Genomic DNA, 22,396 nt, shown 5'->3' on the forward strand with positions numbered 1-22,396 from the left:
TCTTGGAAGTTGTGTTATTTATTTTGTGATGATAAAATCTACACTCTTAAATACGTTTGACTAATGCCTTAAACTTCTGAGAGAACCCTAAATCTGGAGTGAATATATATATGTGAACTCATATTTAAATTTTATTCAAATTTCAAACATTTAACACATTAAAACAAATTTCTGTAATGTGGAACAGACGGCAGCATAGTGCTGCAATTATCTTTATGTATATTTACACTGGGCCAAAAAAAAAAAAAAAAAACAGCTGCCTTATACATTCAGGTAGATGAAGTATTTTAATTATACAACTTAAAAAATATACAAGGGCATTAATTATCATTCTATATATATATCTTCTGTTGGATAAACCATCTCAATAAACTTCTGATAAAACCGACGAAACGCCCTCCTGAAATTAATAAAAAACAAAACATTACCTATCTTCAACACTTCATTAAAACAATAAATTTATAGAAGCTTGTATTTGAAATGTTAGCTCACTTATAGGAGAGAAAAGAATTATAAATGAAAATATAATTAAAATGTAACATATGAGAAGAATGTATTGCACTATACCAAGAAAAATCATACCCACCTCTCATCTGAATTTCACAGTTAATCACCGAGTTTGTTTGCATGTATTAAACATTTTGTTGAAGACGATAAATCATTGTAAGGATCATTTAATTGGATGGGCTAACCAGCTTATCAACTGGGTTCTCTCAATGCCTTGGTTGTGGTGAACAGGAAGATTTTCCCCTAATCTCTGAAGCAGACCTTCAGAGCATTCTAATATTTAAGTATAAATGGCAAAATGGTACCAAAAAAGATTTTATCTGTTAAACATTTAGTTCTGTAATATTAGTATCAGCATTTTTTAAACATGCTAGTACAAATAATAATATAGTTTATTTAAAAATGTGTCCCCACTGTGAGTTTCCTTTCCACTTGCTCCAATCAACAAAGGACAAATTGAAAAACACCCATAATAAGATGTTTACATTTGCTTGCCCACTCTATCTGTATGTAGAAGCTCTAGTCATACTCTTCACAATTTTCTGGTCAGTAGCATACCCCCAATCTCATTTTACCTTTTCACCCAACTATTTCAAATTCTGTGCTGGCATGCATAAATTCTGTATCTGGGAAAGTTTTCACACTCAAGATGATTTTGTTAAGAGATATAATATAATTCCCCCCATTTCTTTTATCTTCTCTTTCTTTCCTAAATACATCACACATACCACCACAGTGAACCTCAACCACTATTTGTGGGTGACCCCACAACATCCGTCAGGCCTATTATATCAGCATTAATTAGAATTATAATTCACTCATTTTACTGATGACACTCCTGACATTACTACAGATACAGTTAAAAACCTAAGTGTTCACGCATAGTTTAATATCAACACATATCCCTTGAAGTTATTTTTGTTTGTTTGCTCAGCATTAATTTCCCATTTGTTAACAACTTCACAACCCTCAGATTAACTTGCCAACATTGGCTGTTGTGGAAACACACATGAACTTTTGATATATGCACAAGCATTACTTTCAGCCATTTCATCAGATAAATGCTAAACTTTATTGCTCTGTTCCCACATCCATAACTATTTGTCCAAACCCATAAGGTATCCTCAATGATATTAGCAAAAACTCTTTCCCCACTTTTGTTCAAATGTATTCCATCCTATAAAACAGATTGCTTCTACATACAAGTGTGAGCTTCACTGATAAACAATTCCCCCCCAGAGAGCCTTGCAGAGAGAGTCCTTCAAGTCTGGAGTTAATTTACAAGACTTTCAGCATATTTGACCTTTACCTTTTTTTTAAATTTCTTACTCTTGACCTTTTATTCTTGATCAACACTTCAAAGTGCACAGTTGGGGTGAAGTGGTCTTCTAGGCACATCAAATTACAATTTCGTAATTGTCTGCTTTTAATAATGAGAAAAAACTAATCAATACATCTTTATTGACTTCTACTGCCATTACTGATAACATGCACCCTCTGTTTACCGGGAATGCAGGGAGAAGCTGCTGTACCGGGAAACGAGTTTGACCGCTAAAAGTTTCCCGAAGTTTCCCACGGTTCTTGTCTTGTGGTCCTCATGGACTGAAGAAGTGTGAATGTATCTCCAATTCACAATGAGGAATCAAAGGATGACATGAGTCTCCTCTACAATGAAGGCTTTCCTTTGTGGCTATTCTCAGCCTCGTGTTGTTTGGCATTATAAGGATGAGAAATGGGACGATCTGTGAGATTTCTGCTCTCCTTTTCTTTGGGTGGAATAGTGCTTTAAATATTCTGATGTCAATGTTTGCTCAGATCATGTCAATGAAATTATTCTCATAGGGATGAAATCCTTAAATTCCACACTCCATCTTAAAATCTCATCCATTATGTAAACCTTAGTTTTTCCATTAAATGTGCTACGTTTATTTCCATGAGAATGTTGCATATCACAATTGGCTCACATCCAAATCTCCAAGTTCAGTTTCTGCCTACACTAAACTCAAATCAACTGTAAAGCAGTTATGGCTAAGGTAAAGAAAACCAACACGAGAACCACGGGAAACTTTTGCCAGTCAAACGCGTTTCCCAGTACCACAGTTTCTCCCTGCATTCTCGGTAAACAGATGGTGTGTGTTATCGGTAGTGGCAGTAGAAGTTGATAATAATGTATTGATTAACTTTTTCTTATTATTAAAAGCAGATTATAGGAGTTCGTGAGTGGGCTGCAATTTATTTATCGGTACACCCTCCAGACTGCCTCAGTCTTAGGGTGTTTATCCTCCCCTACCCGCTGTTTTAACCCGATACGAAAACAACTTCTACAGACGGTGCATGTTATCGGTAGTTGCAGTAGAAGTCATTTTCCTATTGGGTTAAAACAGCAGGAAAAGGAGGGATAAACACCCTAAGACTGAGGCAGTATGGAGGGTGTACCCATAAGTAAATTTCAGCTGTGAAGGCGAACTCCAATAATCTGCTTTTAATAATGAGAAAAAACTAATCAATACATCTTTATTGACTTCTACTGCCATTACTGATAACATGCACCATCTGTTTACTGGGAATGCAGGGAGAAGCTGCTGTACCGGGAAACGAGTTTGACTGCTAAAAGTTTCCCGAAGTTTCCCATGGTTCTTGTGTTGGCTTTCTTTACCTTCGCCGCAGTTATTAATCAATCCAAACTAGATTTTAAACAGGCTAAGAGCAGAAAACTTGCATCTTGTATAAATGGTAGTTGAGCATTCTTGTCTCTTGCCAAGCAAAATTTACTTAGCTTTTCATACCAACAAAGAAATACTGTTCAAGGCTTAGACCTAAATGAATATCAGACAAACTATTGAGACAAGTGGCAGAGAAGAAAAGTGCATGACATGCTGTTGTTATGGAGGTTTAATGGCACATAAGCTGCTATGGCTATAATGTGCCCACCATGACATGCATATAAATTATCAGGTGATTCAGAAGCCAATGGTAGATATAAATTAGTCTGTACTCAAGTCAAAAAGGAGGTCAGGCAAGTTAAGGCAGATAATGAGAAGTCTCCGGCAAAGAATTCAAAGAAAAGCAACAAAGACTTCTATGCTTATATTAACATTAGGAGGAAGGTATTGAATCACATTGGGCCACTTGATGTCAGTGGGTTTACTGTTGATGACTCTACTGAGGTTTCTGACAAATTGAATAGGTATTTTGCATCTACATTCACACATGAGGAATTCTTTAGGGGAAGAAATCTCAGAAGTTTATCAAACTCCAATGGGGAATTAAATAAGTTTGTGATAAGTGAAAGGAAAAGTGAAGAGGAATTGTTGAAGCTGATGATAAAAAAGGCACCTGGGGTGGATGGGATCTATCCAATCATATTAAGAGAAATAGCAAAGGAGGTAAGCAACCTTGGATTCAGAGGTGGTCCTCACGGACTGAAGAAGTGTGAATGTATCTCCAATTCACAATGAGGAATCAAAGGATGACATGAGTCATTACACACCTGTTAGTTTAAATTCTGTTCCAGGGAAAATAATGGAGTCACTGGTTAAAGAAGTAATGCAGGACAAGAATGCAGTTACACTGCAGTCACAGCATGGATTTGTTAGGAAGCAGTCTCATCTAACCAATCTAATAAATTACTATGATGCAGTGATCAAGGAACTGGATGCAAAAAAGAATTCTGATATCATATACTTGGATTTCAGGAAGGCTTTTGATACTGTTGCACATAAAAGACTGCTGTATAAACTGAAGCAATATGGCAATAAGAGAAAATTACCGCTATGGATAAAGGGATAATTAAGTGGAAGAAGACAGAGTGCTTATCAATAAGTCCATGAAGAGTGGTTACAACTCTTCATGGACTTATTGATAAGCACTATAAGGGGGGTTAATGATAAGGGGGGGGGATTTGTGAAGTCAGATATGATATTCTTTGAGCAGTGCAGACATGATGCCAGAACAGCTCATAGGATTTTGTCAATGACATACAGAAACTTTGCTAGCATGGATAAAGAGGTGATTATACCCTTGTACAAGGCCATGGTTAGGCCTCACCTTGAGTATTGTATAAAGATCTGAAGGCCTCACTTTAGGAAGTGATGCAGATCTGCTGGAATGTGTGCAGAGAAGAGCAACCGGATTGGTGAAGGGAACAAAAGGGTGCTCTTAAGCTAGAAACCTTCAGGTGTGCAAACTGCAGATTCTGGATATTAGGAACCTGTGGGGTGATCTAAATGAGGTGTTTCAGGGCTTGAATGGATTGAGTAAGCTGAATGTGAATGGCATTCTTCCTCTTGCTGAGACTACACATATGAGGGGACAGAAATTTAAGTTGTGGAAAGATAGTTGCAGGGTAGATGTGCAGAAGTTTGCATTCACCCAGCAGTTGGGTGCTTGTTGAAACAGGCTTCTATCTGTTGTTGTGGAAGTGGATGATCTGAATAAATTCAAGGAAGAACTAGACAAATTCTTGGAGGATATGGATGGAAGAATAGTAGTAACAGTATTTGCCATACAGTGCAAGGAAGCCACAGGCATTTGCTGCAATGGCAAAAAAAAAAAAAAAAAAATCCCAACCAAGTAGTTAAGAAAACACAAATCATATGCTTCCCTCCTTACACAGATAAGCATCCAGTAGACCTTTGAATTCATTCAAACTGTCAGCCCCAACTACTTGCAAGGGCAACTTGCTCCAGCCATCAACAACTCACTGGCTAAAAGAAAACTTCCTATAATCTAATCTAAATCTCAAGCATTGTAATTTGAATTTATGACCCCTAGGTTCTAGAATTGTTTAGAACATAGTATATAGTGTTAATTGTAATGCAGCTCTAGGGATTTCCCTCAACTCTCCATCAGGCAATGCGATGAATACAAAACTCTGTAAAGGCTAGATTTATATAGTATTAGTGTGGGGTTGTGTTGTTCATCCAGCCTATTCACCTAGGGGGTCTGCTTTCACACAAAAACCTCTAGTTTACCATCCAGTGCTATGAGGAGGCAGGTCAGGCAGTATGGAATATGAAAGCACTGGCAGGGCAAACCCTGTGGTAGCCAAAGCTACAGACAGGAAAAGCTGAGTTAAAAAAAAAAAAAAAAAAAAAAAAATTAAAATTAGAAGTTGGTAGTGGAGAGATAGGAAGTGGGACTGGGTTAGTGGTAGAAGGATAGAGGGAGGCAGTGGTGAAGGTGTCCACCTGAGTGAAGGGGTGGGAGAAGACGACTTCCAGGTCAGGATGCCAATTCTGACCTGAATCAACCAACCCAGATGGTAGGAATGAAGAATATAAGGAAAGAATCCCTATATAGGAGCACCTGCATTGGTGCTCTATCCCACACTGAGCAGGGCTGGAAGCCATGGTGGCCAATGTCAGCATCCCACACCACACTGGCTAAATAGCCACAGCATGGTGTCTCCTTAGATGGGCAGGGGGCATAGGCCATCCACCCATCATCCTATCTGGGGGCGGGACATTTACTTCACTCATAATCTGCATTCTCACTCTACTTGCATTCTATTTTTATACTTTTTTCTTACATTTTACAGTATGTTTTTTATTCATATATATTTTTTCTGTTTAAGTTATATGGATTCTTTTTTTGCTCACTTATTCATCTTCTTTCTCACACGTTGGGGGGAGGGAAGAATGCAATGGTGTGTAATGTAAATTAATATACTAATACATAATAATTAAGCTAAATAAGTAAGAATATTAAAGATTAAAACTAGGGTTAGTGTATACTTAACTGTAAAATTTATAGTATATGTTCTTTCTGTCACACATTTACACTCATTCATTCTTCTGGCTTTCATTTCATTTGTTAGACTTATGCTTTCTGCACTGCACTCTCTGGGCACCTCTCAACTTACTTTAGTATTAGTAAAGGTATACGATGCAAGAAAGCAAGCTTATGCAGCATCAGCCAAAAAAAAAAAAAACGCTCCCATTTTTACCCCTCCATTCGTTCCAAATGCCTGTCCAGCTGAGCATTAAATTTATTTAGGCTATTAGCTTCCACAACAACAACAGATGGAAGCCTGTTCCACCAATCAACTACCCACTGGCTAAAAGCAAATTTCCACACATCTATTCTACAACTATCTTTCCTCAGTTTGAAACTGTGCCTCCTCAGGTCCTTAGTCTGAGCAAGAGGAAGAATCACATCAGCATTCAGCTTGCTCAACCCATTCAAGGCCTTATACACCTCAATCAGATCACCTCGCAGGCGGCTACTCTCCAGGTGGTGCAATTTGCAGAACTTAAGCCTTTCTTAGTAAGAGCACCCCTTTGTTCCCCTCACCAATCTTGTTGCCCTTCTTTGTACTTGTTCAAGCAACCCTACATCCTTCCTAAAATGAGGCCTCTGGACCTGTACACAGTAATCTAGGTGTGGCCTGACCATTGCCTTGTATAACGGGATAATCACCTCCCTGTCCCTGCTAGCAAAATTCCTATATATCATTGACAAGACTCAATGACCTGCATTGGCAGCCAGTCTGCACTGCTCAACGAACTTCATATTTGATTGCACAATTACCCCCAGGTCTTTTTCACTTTCCACTTCCCTGAGTGTAGTACCACTAAGTTGGTATGTTTCTCTTTGGTTAGCATTAGTAGAGGCATATGATGCAAGAAAGCAAGCTTATGCAGCATCAGCCAAAAAAAACAAAAAAAACTTCCACTTCACCCCTCCGTTCATTCGAAATTATTCTTACTATTATTCTTCAGTTGTGGTACGGGCCAAGGGAGAATGCAGTGAGCGTGTTTCTGTTTTTAGTACATATTTGTTAATATATATAAGCTAATGTGAGTTATTATTCAGTTTGTATTCGTTTGGACAATTACATTTGCTGTTTCACTCATTCCCATTTACCATAACACTCATTCACTCCCTCTTTCCCCCATACTGTGTCACTCTTTCACCAAAAGAGTGACACAGTATGCTTTCCTGGCTGCCTTTACATCTCCTTCCCCTACATGGTTACTTATTTGGTGTGGGGCCCCAGGTTCCTACACATGGCAGGGTAATCCTGGGGATACCTAGGTCAATCCAGTTTTGTCATGTCAGGTTACTGACAGGGTGCTGAATACAGCTATCCTGACAGATTTTAAAGTCATCATCTGGGCATGGTGGGAGACATGGGCAATTTAGCTATTGATTATTGTTTAACCGATGAGAGCTGAATTGCCCTTCTGTAGATAGTTCTGCACATTTCAAATACTTTCTGTGTAAAGGTTGTAAAAGCCTTATAATTTTCCTCTTCTATTATGAATTTGATAATAGAGAGCTATTAAGTGCTCGATAATTCATATATTCTATTATATTATGAAAACAACAGGGATTTCCTTTATTTTAGATATAGGAAGCTTCTTTTCCAGCCAACTCTCCTAGTCCAATGCTCTAATAATTCTTTGGGAAGGCAATATCAATTTTACAAAAAATGTAGACCATATTCCCCACTGTCAGAACCATAGTGTTCAGACTCCTTGGTCTTAACATTGAGCGCTCAGGACTTCTGCCTTCAAACACCATACCTCTGGCAGCAAAGAAGCCATTATGTGGATTGACATAAATTTAAATATTAAGGTCTAAAAAGCTTAATAAATATGGAGCGATTATTCTCTTCGGTTCTGTAGCTTGACATTAGAATTAAAATTTAGTGGTCTAAAAAGCTTAATGGATATGGGGGATTATTCTCTACATTCCTTAAGTCGGACTAGAACTTTTCGGGGCGTCATGTTCATAGGAATAGAGCAACTCACAATTAATCCGAAACTTTTGTCTTATGTTTTTTTTTTTTTTTGGTAGTTGTTGGCGCATAGGCTTCTGTGGCCATAATGCACCTCCCACGGTTTTTGCAGTACTTTGATCCAAGCCCGAGACCTTTGGGTTGCCAGGCAAGCACTTTATCCACCCGGCTAGCCCGGTCGGCATCTTATGTTGTAGTGTTTGTTCTTCACGCATGTGTATTTCCCTCAATGTGAATTGTTGAGGAGCCAACAAAGGCGGAGATGGATAGATGAAATTCATGAATTTTTGGGTAGTAAATGGATGGCCAGTGCTCAAAACAGAAGGAACTGGAAAGTTGCTGGAGAGGCCTTCATCCTGCAGTGGACTGAAAATGGCTGATGATGCATGTGTATAAGTGACCAATCGTCAGATAACAGGAATGGTCTACAGATATTGATTGAATTTTCACGTTAGTTTTATCTCTAAGGTTTCCGTAATAAGTAATTTGTAGTAGTTGTGTTGAATATTTATAAGTTTTGTTTCATTAAAGCCGAATGAATGTCGTTCATTTATTGCGTGGAACAAAAGTTCTGATGCATTTGAACGACCTGTCCGCACCGAAGCTGTGCTACTCCCATGGCAGATCCTACATAAACAGCGTCGCAATTTTTGCATGGGATGCTGTATACTAGGTCATGCTGTGATTGGAATGTGGTGTTTGAAGGTCGATTTCTGAAGAATGTGTATAATTTGTTCATGGGTTTTGCTATGATTTTCATGTTGGTTCCCCTGCATATTTGGTTGAGTTTCTTGTACCAGTACTCGACATATGGAATGGTAATGAAATGTATTTGGGCCTTGTCGGATTTTTGTGCAACGTTTGTTGCGAGGTTGTTGTTATTTATTTTTTCATAGGCTAATGTTTTAACTCTGTTTATATAGGTTAGCAGGTAACCCCTATTTGAGAATCTTATTTATAAAGTATAAAGCACAATTATAAAGTAGAGGAAAGTGATAGTTGGAAAGGAAGAAGAAATGCCATCAAAAATGAAAAGCAGCAGTTACTCCTCAAACTCACACTCACTCAAGTAATTCACTCATAAATCTCTTAAATAGTCAAAGCTTCCCCAGTAGGGAAGACTGGTGTTACCTATTCTTGGTAACAAAGGATATCATTGGGCTCTCCCAGATGGCACCATTTTGAAGCTTGTTGACCTCTCATTCAGTGGGCAGGTAGGTACACTGGTGATACAATGAGTAATAATCCAATTGTGAAATTTAACTCCACAATATGAGAGGTACTGGGGTACCTACTCGCCCAATGATGAGACCAACAGGCTTTGAAATGGTGCTATTTGGGTAATGGCATTCACTGAGAATATGTAACATTAGCCTTCTTTACTGGTGCAACATTGTTTATTTGAGGTAGTGCAATACAAGGCAACTTGTTGTAAAGGCATCACAATATGAGATATAACAAAAACGATGCAATTTCACTTACTTCAGTGATTTACTAAAAACTAAAATGATGCTTTGCACTAACTTGTTGGTGCCTCCATAGCCAGGTGGGCAGGAGCAGCAATGCATAGCACATGCCTCTTGATTAGACCGGGGTTCGAGCCCGTCACCACCAAATACAGAGAATGCGGAAAGGTCAGGGAATGACCACCGCATATCCCAGAGCAATATGGCCTTAGTTGCTAATGCTCCTAAAAAAAAAAAAAAACAAACAACAAACAAACAAACTAACTTGTCTGTCTGGTAAATTTCCCGTAGTCTGAGGCTTTCAGCCCTAAACTCTTTTTAGTGGAGTAAGTTAAGGCAGTCAGCCTCAACCCCGATGGGTGTTTGAGGCTGACAGCTTTGGTGAACTCAAATGTCAGGTGGACAGACACCTATGTGAGGAGGAGTCAAATAGGCAGTTTATTTTGTTTTGCTTTTTTATTTATTGATTGATTAATTAATATTTTTTGGCTGGTGCAGCTAAAGCCTAAAGCTTTCTTGCATAATATGGTTAATACTAAAAGTGATTCATGAATCGTGTTAGAGAGAGAGAGAGAGAGAGACAGAGAGAGAGAGAGAGAGAGAGAGAGAGACAGAGAGAGAGAGAGATAGAGGGGGAGGAAGAGAATAAAAACATCTGCTTTATTTGTATGTGCAGATGGGGTGTCCTTATAGGTGCTGGTCAAAATATCTCATTACAGTATTTGTGTTTCTATTTACCTTTTTCTCCTCATTATATTATTATTTTTTGTTATTTGTTTTTTAATGGAACATTAACAAAGTTTGTTTCTAAATAACTTCAGCATTCATGTTTCCAGATTTTGACCAACGATCCAAGGGAGTAAATGAATCACATAGATAATAAACGTAAGTTAATCATGTAGAGAAACCAAAAAAGTGAGTAGCCAGCAATTCTGCAATCAGAACTGTTAAATTAGATTCACAATTCATTAGACAATTCATTTTTCTTTGACAATTCCTTAGATTTACTGCCCAAAAACAAAACCAGAAACATACAAAACTAACAATCTACAAGCCCTGAAGTTTCCAGGTTTTGGATGTTGCACCGGTCTTATGATGAGGTACAAAGGCAAAAATATAAAAGATATTTTTAATTTTTAAATTAAACTATAATTGCAATATTTGGGCCTAATTATTAAAGAAAAAATTATCAACATCATTCAAATTTGATATACCTGAATGATATTACAGATCAGTCCTTCTATTTAAGTTTATAACTATATCTAACAAGATGAGTTTCAAGTAAAAGTCAGAAAATCAAAATTTTGAACAAAATTTAAATAGGGCTTTAAGCCATTTACAAGTTGGGTTCTGGACCATATGTAGTCAAACTCAAAGCGAATTTTTTTTGAGGAATTTGGAAGTTTGTAAAAATTAAAACGATGTATATAAATGCTTTTAAATGTTAATTTTTTTTTCCTGTTGTGATTTTTTATATAACCAAATAGCACAGGATTACTATCAAAAATAAAATCAATTTCATTAAAATATTAAAAAAATCGTAAAAATATAAAGTCGTAATTACATTTTTTCCCCAGTAATAGCCTCTGCATTTATATTTGTATTATTTGATTCAGTTTTATCTACTTCTGGAGCCAAATTCCAGAGAATATGTATTATTATTATTAGTATTATATGTATTATTTGATTCAGTTTCATCAACTTCTTGATACAAATTCAATTTCAGCTTGTGTGATCCCACATCACCTTTAATCTTGCTAAAAAAGTACAACCAATCTCTGAAACTATAAAAACAGCTACTATTACTTGTAAACACAAGTAATAGTAGCTGTTTTTACTATTACACAAGTAATAGTCAATAGATGGTAACATATCTCTGTAGAGTTAAGAAACTATACATATACAGATATAATCTACTGATAACGCATTGAAGGAACCTTCAAAATGTGTATCTGTGTGTGTATGCGTGTGCACATGTGTGCATACATAATCAGGTAGACATTTTTCACTGTCATGTTATTGTTTGTTTATTTGGTTTTTAGAAGCATTAGCAACTATGGCCATATTGCTCCGGGGACATGCGGTGGTCATTCCCTGACCTTTCCGCATGCTCCACATTTGGTGGTCACGTGCTCGAACCCCGGTCTAATCAAGAAGCGTGTGCTACGCACTGCTGCTCCTGCCCACCTGGCTACGGAGGCGGCGGCCCTTCACTGTCATGAGGATAAGCAATATAAACAACAGATGTTACAGAACATAGCAAGAGCCCTTCACGATGACAGACTAGGAAACTGATGGATTCAGACTTTGCAAAGAGGCAGCTAAAGCCATGTGTCAGTTACATTATTCTATTAATTATAGATATTCTGTAGTAATTTTGACTGTTTTGCAGGATGAAGAATCGAAGTTTCTGGGAAGGTAAAAGCACCTCATACTTGTCCAACTATAACTTGGCTATAGTTGGAAAAGTATTGTGTAAAATAAAGTCCAGTTCCTTCCAACATGATGGAAATGGAACCTGGGTCTTTTCCACAGTGTGGAAAAACAGGGATTGTGGCCACTGTACTAGCCATGCAGGTTACACATGGCTAGCAGTGGGGTAAACAGAAAACTGAGTTAGAAGACGCTGTCATCCAGAGATGCCAGTTTCTTCTAACTAGGAATCAGGTATCAGTTAGCAATTAGGAAAAATTGAATTAACTTCACAACAATGCATTAGTAAAAAAAATATCTAAATAAAGAATTAGCTCAAATAATTACTGAGTGTCTTTTAAGTGCCTGGCATGGCACAAACAAAAATGTAATGAGCTGAAATGAGAATCTGAAATAAACAAGATTTTATATAATTTTTTTTCTTCTTTTAATAAGCAGCTCAAAGCTTTTTAGAACCAAAGACAATGTATCACAGTTTCTTCCTTATAACACCATTCTTTCTTTCTGATAACACTATCTCTGACCACTTTATTTTAGAAGCGATACAGAGATAGCAGTGTCAAAGAAAAACGAAACTTACTGCCTATAGAGTCCAATTAAAAAATAAAATAAAAAAAAAAGATAAACTATACACAAATTATGTATACATATATGAACTACACAAATTATGTATACATATATGAACTGGGTGAAATCTTTAATAATGCTTACCCCACAGCTTCTGCAATATCTTTTGTGGACTCTTGACCCAGGAAAACATGGCATGCAAATTTCTGTTTTAATGGATGTTTAGTAACAAAACCAAAATATCTAATAAAAAATAAAAATTTGGTTTATTAAAGAAGATAATTTAATTTTAAAAATAATAAAACAAAAATTCTTTTCAGATAATATTACTGAAAGTTTTAAAGAGTAAAACTGTCAATAAATTAATATAATTCAGGTTAAACTTAAGTTTAATAGACTATATAAGACATGGCCTGTCCACTAAATTCAATTGCCAATTAAAGTTACAAGAAATACATATACAGACTGTTGGCATTTCTCAGAGAACTTTAACTGTTTTCAATTCTCAACTACCTTGAGTTTGGTACTATCCATATGTTGATATTGTTAGAATATGAAAAGGTGCTATGCTAGTTGGCACTGCTCAGAGAACTTCAGCTGTTTTCAATTCTTAACTACTTTGAGTTTGGTACTATCCATATGTTGGTATTGTTAGAATATGAAACAATGCTATGCTATGAAACAAAGAGCATTGATTGTTGTAATAATGTATTTTAATGCACTTATTGTGCAGAGCAGAAGACCTTGAAATTTTGATGCATCACACAATAGCAGTGGAAACGCTGACTAAAAAAGCTTATTCAACAGTGTGAGGAGTTCTCATGTATTCTCAATGGAGGCCCAGATTACTCCCTAGAGAAATCTGACAAGCTTGCGAATTTAGAAACGGTGATGGTGAGGAAAATGCTTGCACTGATTTAATAAGAAAATATTTTAATTTACAGCAAATACCATCAGACTTGAAGAAGTTACATCATGTCTTGTACTGATGAGAGCCTGATTCTGTGAATGCAGTCCATTACTTCTGAAGTCTGTTAAAGTGAAGTTTACTGCACAAATCAAATCAAGTCTAATCACCCTAATCAAAAGTTACTTCTCAAATTTTTAGAGAAACTGTAGCAAAAAATTACCTTTGAAAGCACTATGAGTTACTCCATAGTACAAAGGAGTAGAGTTCTCTCTTTCCAACAGGTTAAGAGAGAAGTAAGAGTATATAGTAATAAGTGTAAATTGAATGTTTGTCCATGAAAAATTAAAATTCACTCTATATATTGGCTGCCACTTTAGATATCCAGAAGTTTTTTTTTTTTTTTGTTAGCTGTTGGCGCATTGGCTTCTGTGGCCATAATGCATCTCACAAGGTTTTTTTGAACTACTCTGAGCCTCTAATCCTGCCACAAGCCTGAGGCGGGATTCGAACCCGCAACCTTTGGGTTGTCAGGTAGGCACTTTACCCACCCGGCTAGCCCGGTTGGCCATATCCAGAAGTCTAAACATGCAGAACAGCCATATTTACATTATTGGAAAATATCTCTATCTAACAAACTTGCTGTTCACTTTTTTTTTATTTTATGAACACCACAAACATGAAAGGTATTAGAACCTACAGTACTTAGTATTATGTGTGGATTGAATAGGCCTCTAGAGTTTGGTAAGTTACACTCATACTAACTGCAATAGAATACACCAACATACATGACCAAAACTTCATTAAAATAAATTAAAATAAAACAGGATAAAATTTTATGTAAAAATAAAATATACTGTACAACTGTAGAGTTAAAAGCAATAAAAATATAGATAAAATTAAAGCAGAAGGAAAACACAAAAAATTAAAATATACATGAAATATTACAAGTTAAAAGTGATAAAAAAACACCATATTAGAATATGAAAAAGTGCTATGCTACGAAACAAAGGGCATTGATTGTTGTAATAATGTATTTTAATGAACTTTTTTTATTGTGCAGAGCAGAAGATTTTCTCTCAAAGGCAACTGCTTTTGAAATAAAAGTGACTACCTCCTTTATCAACAGTGGAGCTTTACTGTCACGGCATATCCTTTAAAAACATCAGCAGGATTACGGCTCACAGCAGGTGCTACTGTAGGAATATGGGACTACTGTGTCACAGTGAATTTTTGAAAATGTGGCTACCCCAGAAGATTCTGGACAAACATATTTCAGAAGTTGGACACAAGCAAAGAGAGAGAGAGAGGCATTCTCGCCTGCTGCTACCACATACATTCCCTACTATCTGGGCTTAACAGAGTAGAACTCTAGAATATTACAGACTTGTCAGACATGCTGTGTGCAACTACCAGGATACAGTTGTGTTAAACATATGGTCCTATACCCATTGAAGGAACAAATGGAATTAAATATGAGATCAAATGTCTGGATTGTGAGGAGTATTACATTGAAGAGACAGAATGTAACTTAATGACATGGGGGGAACACATGCTAGAGCAATAGACCACAGATTGTGAGAAATCTGCTGTGGCTGAACACTTCTGGGAGGAACCACCAAATTCCTCCAGGTAATTCCATAATCGTTGATCATTCGCATAGGTATTGGAACAGAAAATGACTTAAGGGCTTGCAGATTTGTTTTTCGGAACATAATACTATCAATAGAGGCAGGAGAATCTGTATTCACAAACTCTTTGAAACCATCATTCTTGGACAGGATGAACATTTCTGCCTGGCATGATCTGAGCCATTTTCAGTCAGTCAGCATGCACTTGCGGAGGATAATTCCCATACTCCTACAGTAGCATGAGCCATGATTCTTCTAATGCTATTTAAGGATATGTTTGTTTGTTTGTTTGTTATTTGTTATTTGGTTATTTGGAGCATTAGCAACTAAGGCCATATTGCTCCAGGATATGCGGTGGTCATTCCCCGACCTTTCCGCATCCTCCGTATTTGGTGGTGATGGGCTCGAACCCCGGGTCTAATCAAGAAGAGTATGCTACGCAGTGCTGCTCCTTCCCACCTGGCTACGGAGGCACCTTAAGGATATGCCATGGCAGTAAAGCTACACTGTTGATAAAGAATGCAGTCCCCTTTGATAGATAAAGTATCATTTTATCCCTTTTAACTAGTAATATTTTGTGTATATTGTAATTTTATGTATTTTAATTCTACTTTAAATCTAACTACATTTTTATCACTTTTAACTCTACAGTTGTCAGTGTATTTTTTTTTTTTTTTATAGTTTTTATTTGAATTTATTTTAATAAAGTTTTGGTCACATATACAGTGGCAGATAAAAAAAAACTGCATCACCTTAAAAAAAGTAACATTTGTACTGAAACATAAGATACTGTTTGATTACAATCATTTTGTTTGTCGCAAAGCAAAGGTACTGTGTCAGATAACGCTTCTATTGCATCAGACAGTAATTGAAAGGTATTGGATCAGCCATTTCTATAAATGACTTAAGCTGAATTGCTGATAAAATAGGCTGCCACCAGTTAACAGTATCCCGAGTGCCGAAATTAAAGCATGAAACTAGTGATGCGAAGAAAAGACCTGGATCAAGCCGTAAGAGAGTGACTATGCCTTCCCAAGATCGATATTTGAAACGGCTATGCCTTCGTAATTGATCTAAAACTGGACTTTGAGATGGCTTCTGGTGTTGAAACAAGTGCACGAACTATCCAAATACGGCCTTCAGAATGTGGTCAGCATGCCTATCAGCCCAAGAAGAAGCCTTTGTACACCCAACAAATGAGGAAAAAGCGACTTGCTTGGGTTAAAACGTGTTTCATGGACAAAAGAGCAATGGGACACAGTTATCTTTTCTGATGAATCGAAATTCAATCTGCATGGCTTGAATGAGAAGCGATATGTCAGAATGTGAAAATTGGAGGCATACCATCCTCACTGCATAACACCTACTGTAAAGTTCCCTGCTGGTCAGATGGATGCATAATAAGCAAAGGGGTGGGGCAAATTAAGTTTATTAACAGAACTGTGAATGCAAAAACCTACACTGCAATCTTGGAGGGCCTGAAACCCATTATTAGGGATCACCACACAGATGTCCAAAACTGCACTTTTCAACAGGACTCAGCACCCTGTACACAGCAAAATTGGTAAGTTTTATACTATTTATATTTAATGATGAGTTTGACTTCTTGTCTCACAAGGCTTAAAACATACTTACACCAACATTTTCCCACGTTTTTTCTCCCTTAAGGTGCAGTCCCTATATAAGGTGCATTCCTATATATCCCTTAAGTGATATATAGGAATTTTTCTAGCAGGGATAAGGAGGTGATTGTTCCCTTGTATAAGGCAATGGTCAGGCCACACCTAGAGTACTGTATACAGATCTGGAGGCCTCATTTCAAGAAGGATGTAGAGCTGCTGGAACGAGTACAGAGAAGGGCAACAAGATTAGTGAATGGAACAAAGGAGTGCTCTTACGAAGAAAGGCTTAAGTTTTGCAAATTACAGTGTCTGGAGACTAGGCACCAGCGAGGTGATCTGATAGAGGTGTATAAAGCCTTGAATGGTTTGAGCATGCTCAATGCCGATGGGATTCTTCCTCTTGCTCAGAATAATCACCTGAGGGGACATAAATTCAAATTGAGGAAAGACAGATGTAGGATAGACGTGCGGAAATTTGCCTTTAGCCAGCGGGTGGTTGGTTGGTGGAACAGATTTCCATCCCTTGTCGTGGAAGTTGATAGCCTAAATAAGTTTAAGGCTCAGCTGGACAGGTATTTTGAACGAACAGAGGGGTGAAGTAGTGGTTTTTTTTTTTTTTTTTTTTTTTTTTGGCTGATGCTGCATAAGCTTGCTTTCCTGCATCAAATGCCTCTACTAATGCTAATAATGCTAAGTCATACCTCAGAAATATTGACATTACTGTGTTGAACTGGGCCGGCAACAGTCCATTATGTACATTGCTGGTACATAATGACGTCTAAAATTGATCAGAAGAAAGAGAAGAGCATTACAACCCAAGGCTGTAATTGCAGCTCAAGGAGGAACAACAAAATATTGAGGACTTATTTTGCCGATTTACAGTACATAATACTATTACATTAACTTGTCATTTCAGTCTGTACACGTAAATGCAATAAAATGTATATTTGGTTGTCATGATTACCATTTGCATGATTTTTCATATTTCCATTAATTATGCATTTTACACTTTTGGAGGATATTTATGACAATTAGGTATATCAGGTGGAGTCATTTTATTGGATTTCATTCAGAGATATATATCCCATCTAACCAATGCATTTTGAACATTTCTGCAACCCACAATGCAGCACAAAACACATTATTTGCAAAATTCACAAGTGATGCAGTTTTTTTGTCTGCCACTGTAGTTGGTATATTCAACTGCAATTAGTACGAGTCATTAGATTTGAATTTCTGTAGATTATAGTTTTCAGGAAATATTTATGTAGGGAGGTTGTTCCAGAAAAAGGAAATTGAAAGAATAAATGAAGAAGAAGAAAGGTGGGTTTCGAAGAAGGATGCAGACTCATTGTGGCATGTGTTTGGACTTATTTAGACAAGGGGTGGGAATATAGAAGCCAATTCGGAAGAACAGTGCACATAGAAATATCTACAGAAAAGGCATGCAACAGAAACAAAATGTCTATGAGACTGAAAATGGAGAGACTTTGTTAGTAGATGAATCATTAATAATTCTAACTGCCTTCTTTTGAATGGAGTCTTGAAGCATGATAGAGGTTTTGACAGCACCACCCTGGAGTTGGAAACGAAATTCAATGGTAAAATGGATTTGAAATTTATACAGAGTGACCAGCAAAAGAAAAGTAATGCAGAGCGTGAAAGAGAAAACTCAGTTTTTGATATACAGAGAAGGCACTATTTGTGAATTACTTATGTCAGGAGATTAGAAATCAGGTAATCCCTAACAGAGATAGTAATTGTAGAGGCATCTGATGCAAGGAAGCAAGCTTATGTAGATCAGCCAAAAAATATATATTCCACACATCCATTCCCTCTAAACGATTGTCCAGTTCCTCCTTGAGTTTAAGCTATCAACTTCCACAACAACAGATGGAAGTTTATTCCAGCAATCAACTACCCGCTGGCTAAAGGCAAATTTCTGCACATCTTTTCTACAACTGTCTTTCCTCAATTTGAATTTATGCCCTCTCAGGTTCATAATCTGAGCAAGAGGAAAACTCCCATCAGAATTGATGGGATTCTTAAGTTTTGCAATTTGCAGAACTTAAGCTTTATTGGTAAGACCACCCCTTCATTCCCCTCACCAATCTTGTTGCCCTTCTCTGTACTTGCTCAAACAAATCTACATCCTTCCTAAAATGAGGCCTCCACACCTGTATGCAGAACTCAAGGCATGGCCTGACCTGACCATTGCCTTATACAAAGAGATAATCACCTCCTTTTCCCTACTAGAAAAATTCGTGTATATCACTGACAATACCCGATGACCTGCTCCGGCAGCCTGTCTGCACTGCTCTGAAAATTTCATATCTCACTGCTCAAGTCCTTGAGGTTGTCACAGACATTCTCTCAGATGTGGCAGACAAGCTGTACTTGCTACCTGGGAGTCTAAAACGCTGATGGAACTGATATTCAGGTGACACTCAAGTCATGTGGACCCAATTTTGGCAAAGTCCGGATGGTCTGTAACAGCCAAATCCTCTGCTTGCACCTTCACGATGGACTGTTAGTAACTCTGGGTATAACCTCAAAGGATATTAAAATTAGTTTTTGTATCAAGTTTCTTTGTAACCACATCATAGTATCCAATTAAATTTTTCAAACAAGACTTTCTCTTAACAAAGCCATGCTGTGTCTGAATTATTACAACAGTCTTGCCTAGTTGATCCTGCAATGCATCTTTAACTAGTGACTCCATTATTTTCTCCGGAACAGAAGTTAAACTAACTGGTCTGTACAGGCAGTTCTCGCTTTACAAGTTTTTTTTTCCCCAAGTATCAACAAAATCGAAAATATGAACATTAATTGCAAAAAATAAATGTTAAACATTCATAAATACCGCATTCCAAACCACGTGCATAGCTATACAATACAGTGTACCCTGCTTTACGATATTAATCAGTTCCAGAGACACAATCGTATCGTTAAAATACCATAATGTGAACCCAATAACAAATTGTTTTTTGGTAATTCGTTTCATGATCTCGGAAGTTGAAATTTTCGCTGTACAACTAAGCTATTTATCTCTCTAAAATGTCATTTTTAAGGTCACGAGTGGGACCTTAAGGCCGTATAACGGGTTGTGAGTGTGGTTTGTAAATTGCATTAGTTACCAATTCAAATCATTAAAATGCACTACACTTTCATCGTTATCATATGTTCCTTTATAAGAATCAATTTTAAACACCTCTGTGATATTTTCTAAAGCACATTTCTGGAGGTCACGAGCATAAAACAATAAAAAATTTGCATTTTCCGGTTTATTGGGCTTTTCTGTTACTGCAAGAAATTATAAATGGGTAGTAAACTCGATCTTCTTGCATTTGCGAAAATACTGATAGCTGGAATTTGTGGTTTTTTTATGTTATTATGGTGAAATGTGTTACCCCTTTACTGAAATCTTCAATCACTTAAAAAAACATAAATAAATTTTCTGAATCTCTCTTCATTGCTTTTTTTTTTTTTTAAGCTTCGTAAACTTTACTCCACGTGAATCGTGTTAGTTGCAATTTGTGTGTGCCGTTAAAAAATGCTTATGCATGCAATCATGAAATTTATAATTAAAAGAGAAGATTATCTTGGAAACAAATGCCTCTTGAAACTGAGTGCCAAGCCAATAATGAGTGATCAACGAGTATGCATTTAGTCGATGATGATGAAGAATAAACATTCTTTAACATTTATAAGTTGTAAATAATTTCTCTATTATTATAATTTGCTTGATTTTACAGGCTACTTTTTCATTTCTTTCGATAAATCAATGATTGTTTAAACAAACTAATTAACTAATTTCATTGTTGAGAGCGTAACACCTAATTTTAACCTTATGTCTATGGGAAATAAATTCCTGCTTTACGAGCATGCGCTAGGAACGAATTAACTTGCAAAGTCGAGAACTACTTGTAATTACTCATGTCACCCTTAAATGCCCCTTTGCGAATTGGCGATAGATAAGGTAAGCAAGCCCTTAGCCATAATTATGAGAGCATCCTTGGACTCAGGGGAAGTCCCCACAGACTGGAGATGTCCGTGGGGACTTCCCCTGAGTCCAAGGATGCTCTCATAATTATGGCTAAGGGCTTGCTTACTACCTTTGTCGCCTCCTTTAATATAACTTGAATGATCACATCCAGCCTGCATGCCGTTCTTATATTTAACTTCAACAATTTCTCCTCCACTTTGCTCTCAGTTATTAGAAAATCAATAAGCACCCTGTTAGTGTTTGATAAACTTCTGGCATTCTCCTCCCTTAATAACTCCTCAGGTGTGAATGCAGATGCAAAATACTCATTCAGATCGTCAGCTATCTGAGCAGGATCATCAACACTCGAATCATTGATATCAAGTGAACCAATCTGATTCAACCCCTTCCTTCTAGAGTTTATATAACTAAAGAAGCTCTTGCTGTTTTTCTTAGCATCTTTTGCCAAAGATTTCTCATAATCTGCCTATGCTTGCCTAACCTCCTTTGTGACTTGATTACATACTAGCTTATATCTACCTTGGCTTGTGTCTCCTGATAATTTATATGCATCCCATGCATTTTGCTTCAGTGCCATGAGTCTCATTAGTTCATCTGATATCTATTTAGGCCTAAACTTGAACAGTATTTCTTAATCCGTATGAAAAGCCTAGTAGCTTCCACAATTACTTCCTTGAATGCTTCCCATTTAGAATTTGCTGTTAGTAACATCGTCAGTTGGTCTCATTGTATAGAATTTAAAAACTGTCTGAGACCACTGTAGTCACTTCTACAAAAGTAAAAACCTTTCCCTTTATCCCCGATGGTAGTTACACCTTTAAGTAAATCCCACATCAGTACACTGTGATCACTTCCACTTAGTGCTTCCCTTATCTGCAAATTCTTAATGCACAAATTATCGCCTTCTGATAATTGCTTCTCTGGTATGTTACTGTAAAAAACAATCCAGTAAATCCACAAAAGTTTTGCAGATATGTGATCTTGCCAAGAAATCTGAGTATCACTGAAGATTCACTGACAGGAACAGAAGAATCCTTTTTTGCAAGATATAAGACAGGACTGCGCATTAGGAGGATCGATATCAACTAAGTTAACTTTGCTCCTCTGGATAATTACCTGGGTGTCATCATTAAAAAAATTGGTAGTGGATATTCGATTTTATGCCAGTTATGTTTCAAACTAGAAGGTGGTATGCAATGTGCTGTCATCAGCAAAACTATGGACGGGATTTCGAGTCAATGGAGGTCACTAACATACAAGAGGAAAAGAGTGGGAAAAATAGCTGAATCTTGGGAAGCACCTGCTTGTTAGTTTGTTATTTGGTTTTTAGGAGCATTAGCAACTAAGGCCACATTGCTCCAGGATATGCGGTGGTCATTTCCTGACCTTTCCGCATCCTCCGTATTTGGTGGTGACGGGCTCGAACCCCGGTCTAATCAAGAAGCGTGTGCTATGCACTGCTGCTCCTTCCCACCTGGCCACGGAGGTGCCACGGGAAATACCTGCATTAGTG

The 22,396-nt window shown here is 37.1% G+C and overlaps 1 protein-coding gene across 1 annotated transcript in view; it reads right to left on the reverse strand.

Moving 5' to 3' along the window:
* Nucleotides 1-327: 327 nt before the first annotated feature.
* Nucleotides 328-22,396, reverse strand: part of LOC150080449 (JNK-interacting protein 1-like) — a 200,220-nt gene continuing 178,151 nt past the window's right edge. Inside the window, exons 11-12 of the mRNA XM_090381228.1 lie at nucleotides 12,862-12,960; nucleotides 328-400 (exon numbers count right to left, since the gene is read on the reverse strand). Coding sequence (XP_090237354.1) covers nucleotides 328-400; nucleotides 12,862-12,960 — 172 coding nt within the window. The remainder of the gene's footprint in view (nucleotides 401-12,861; nucleotides 12,961-22,396) is intronic.

Source organism: Mastigoproctus giganteus, chromosome 9, assembly GCF_048544385.1.
Source record: "Mastigoproctus giganteus isolate SK-2022 chromosome 9, ASM4854438v1, whole genome shotgun sequence".
Taxonomy (NCBI): domain Eukaryota; kingdom Metazoa; phylum Arthropoda; class Arachnida; order Uropygi; family Thelyphonidae; genus Mastigoproctus; species Mastigoproctus giganteus.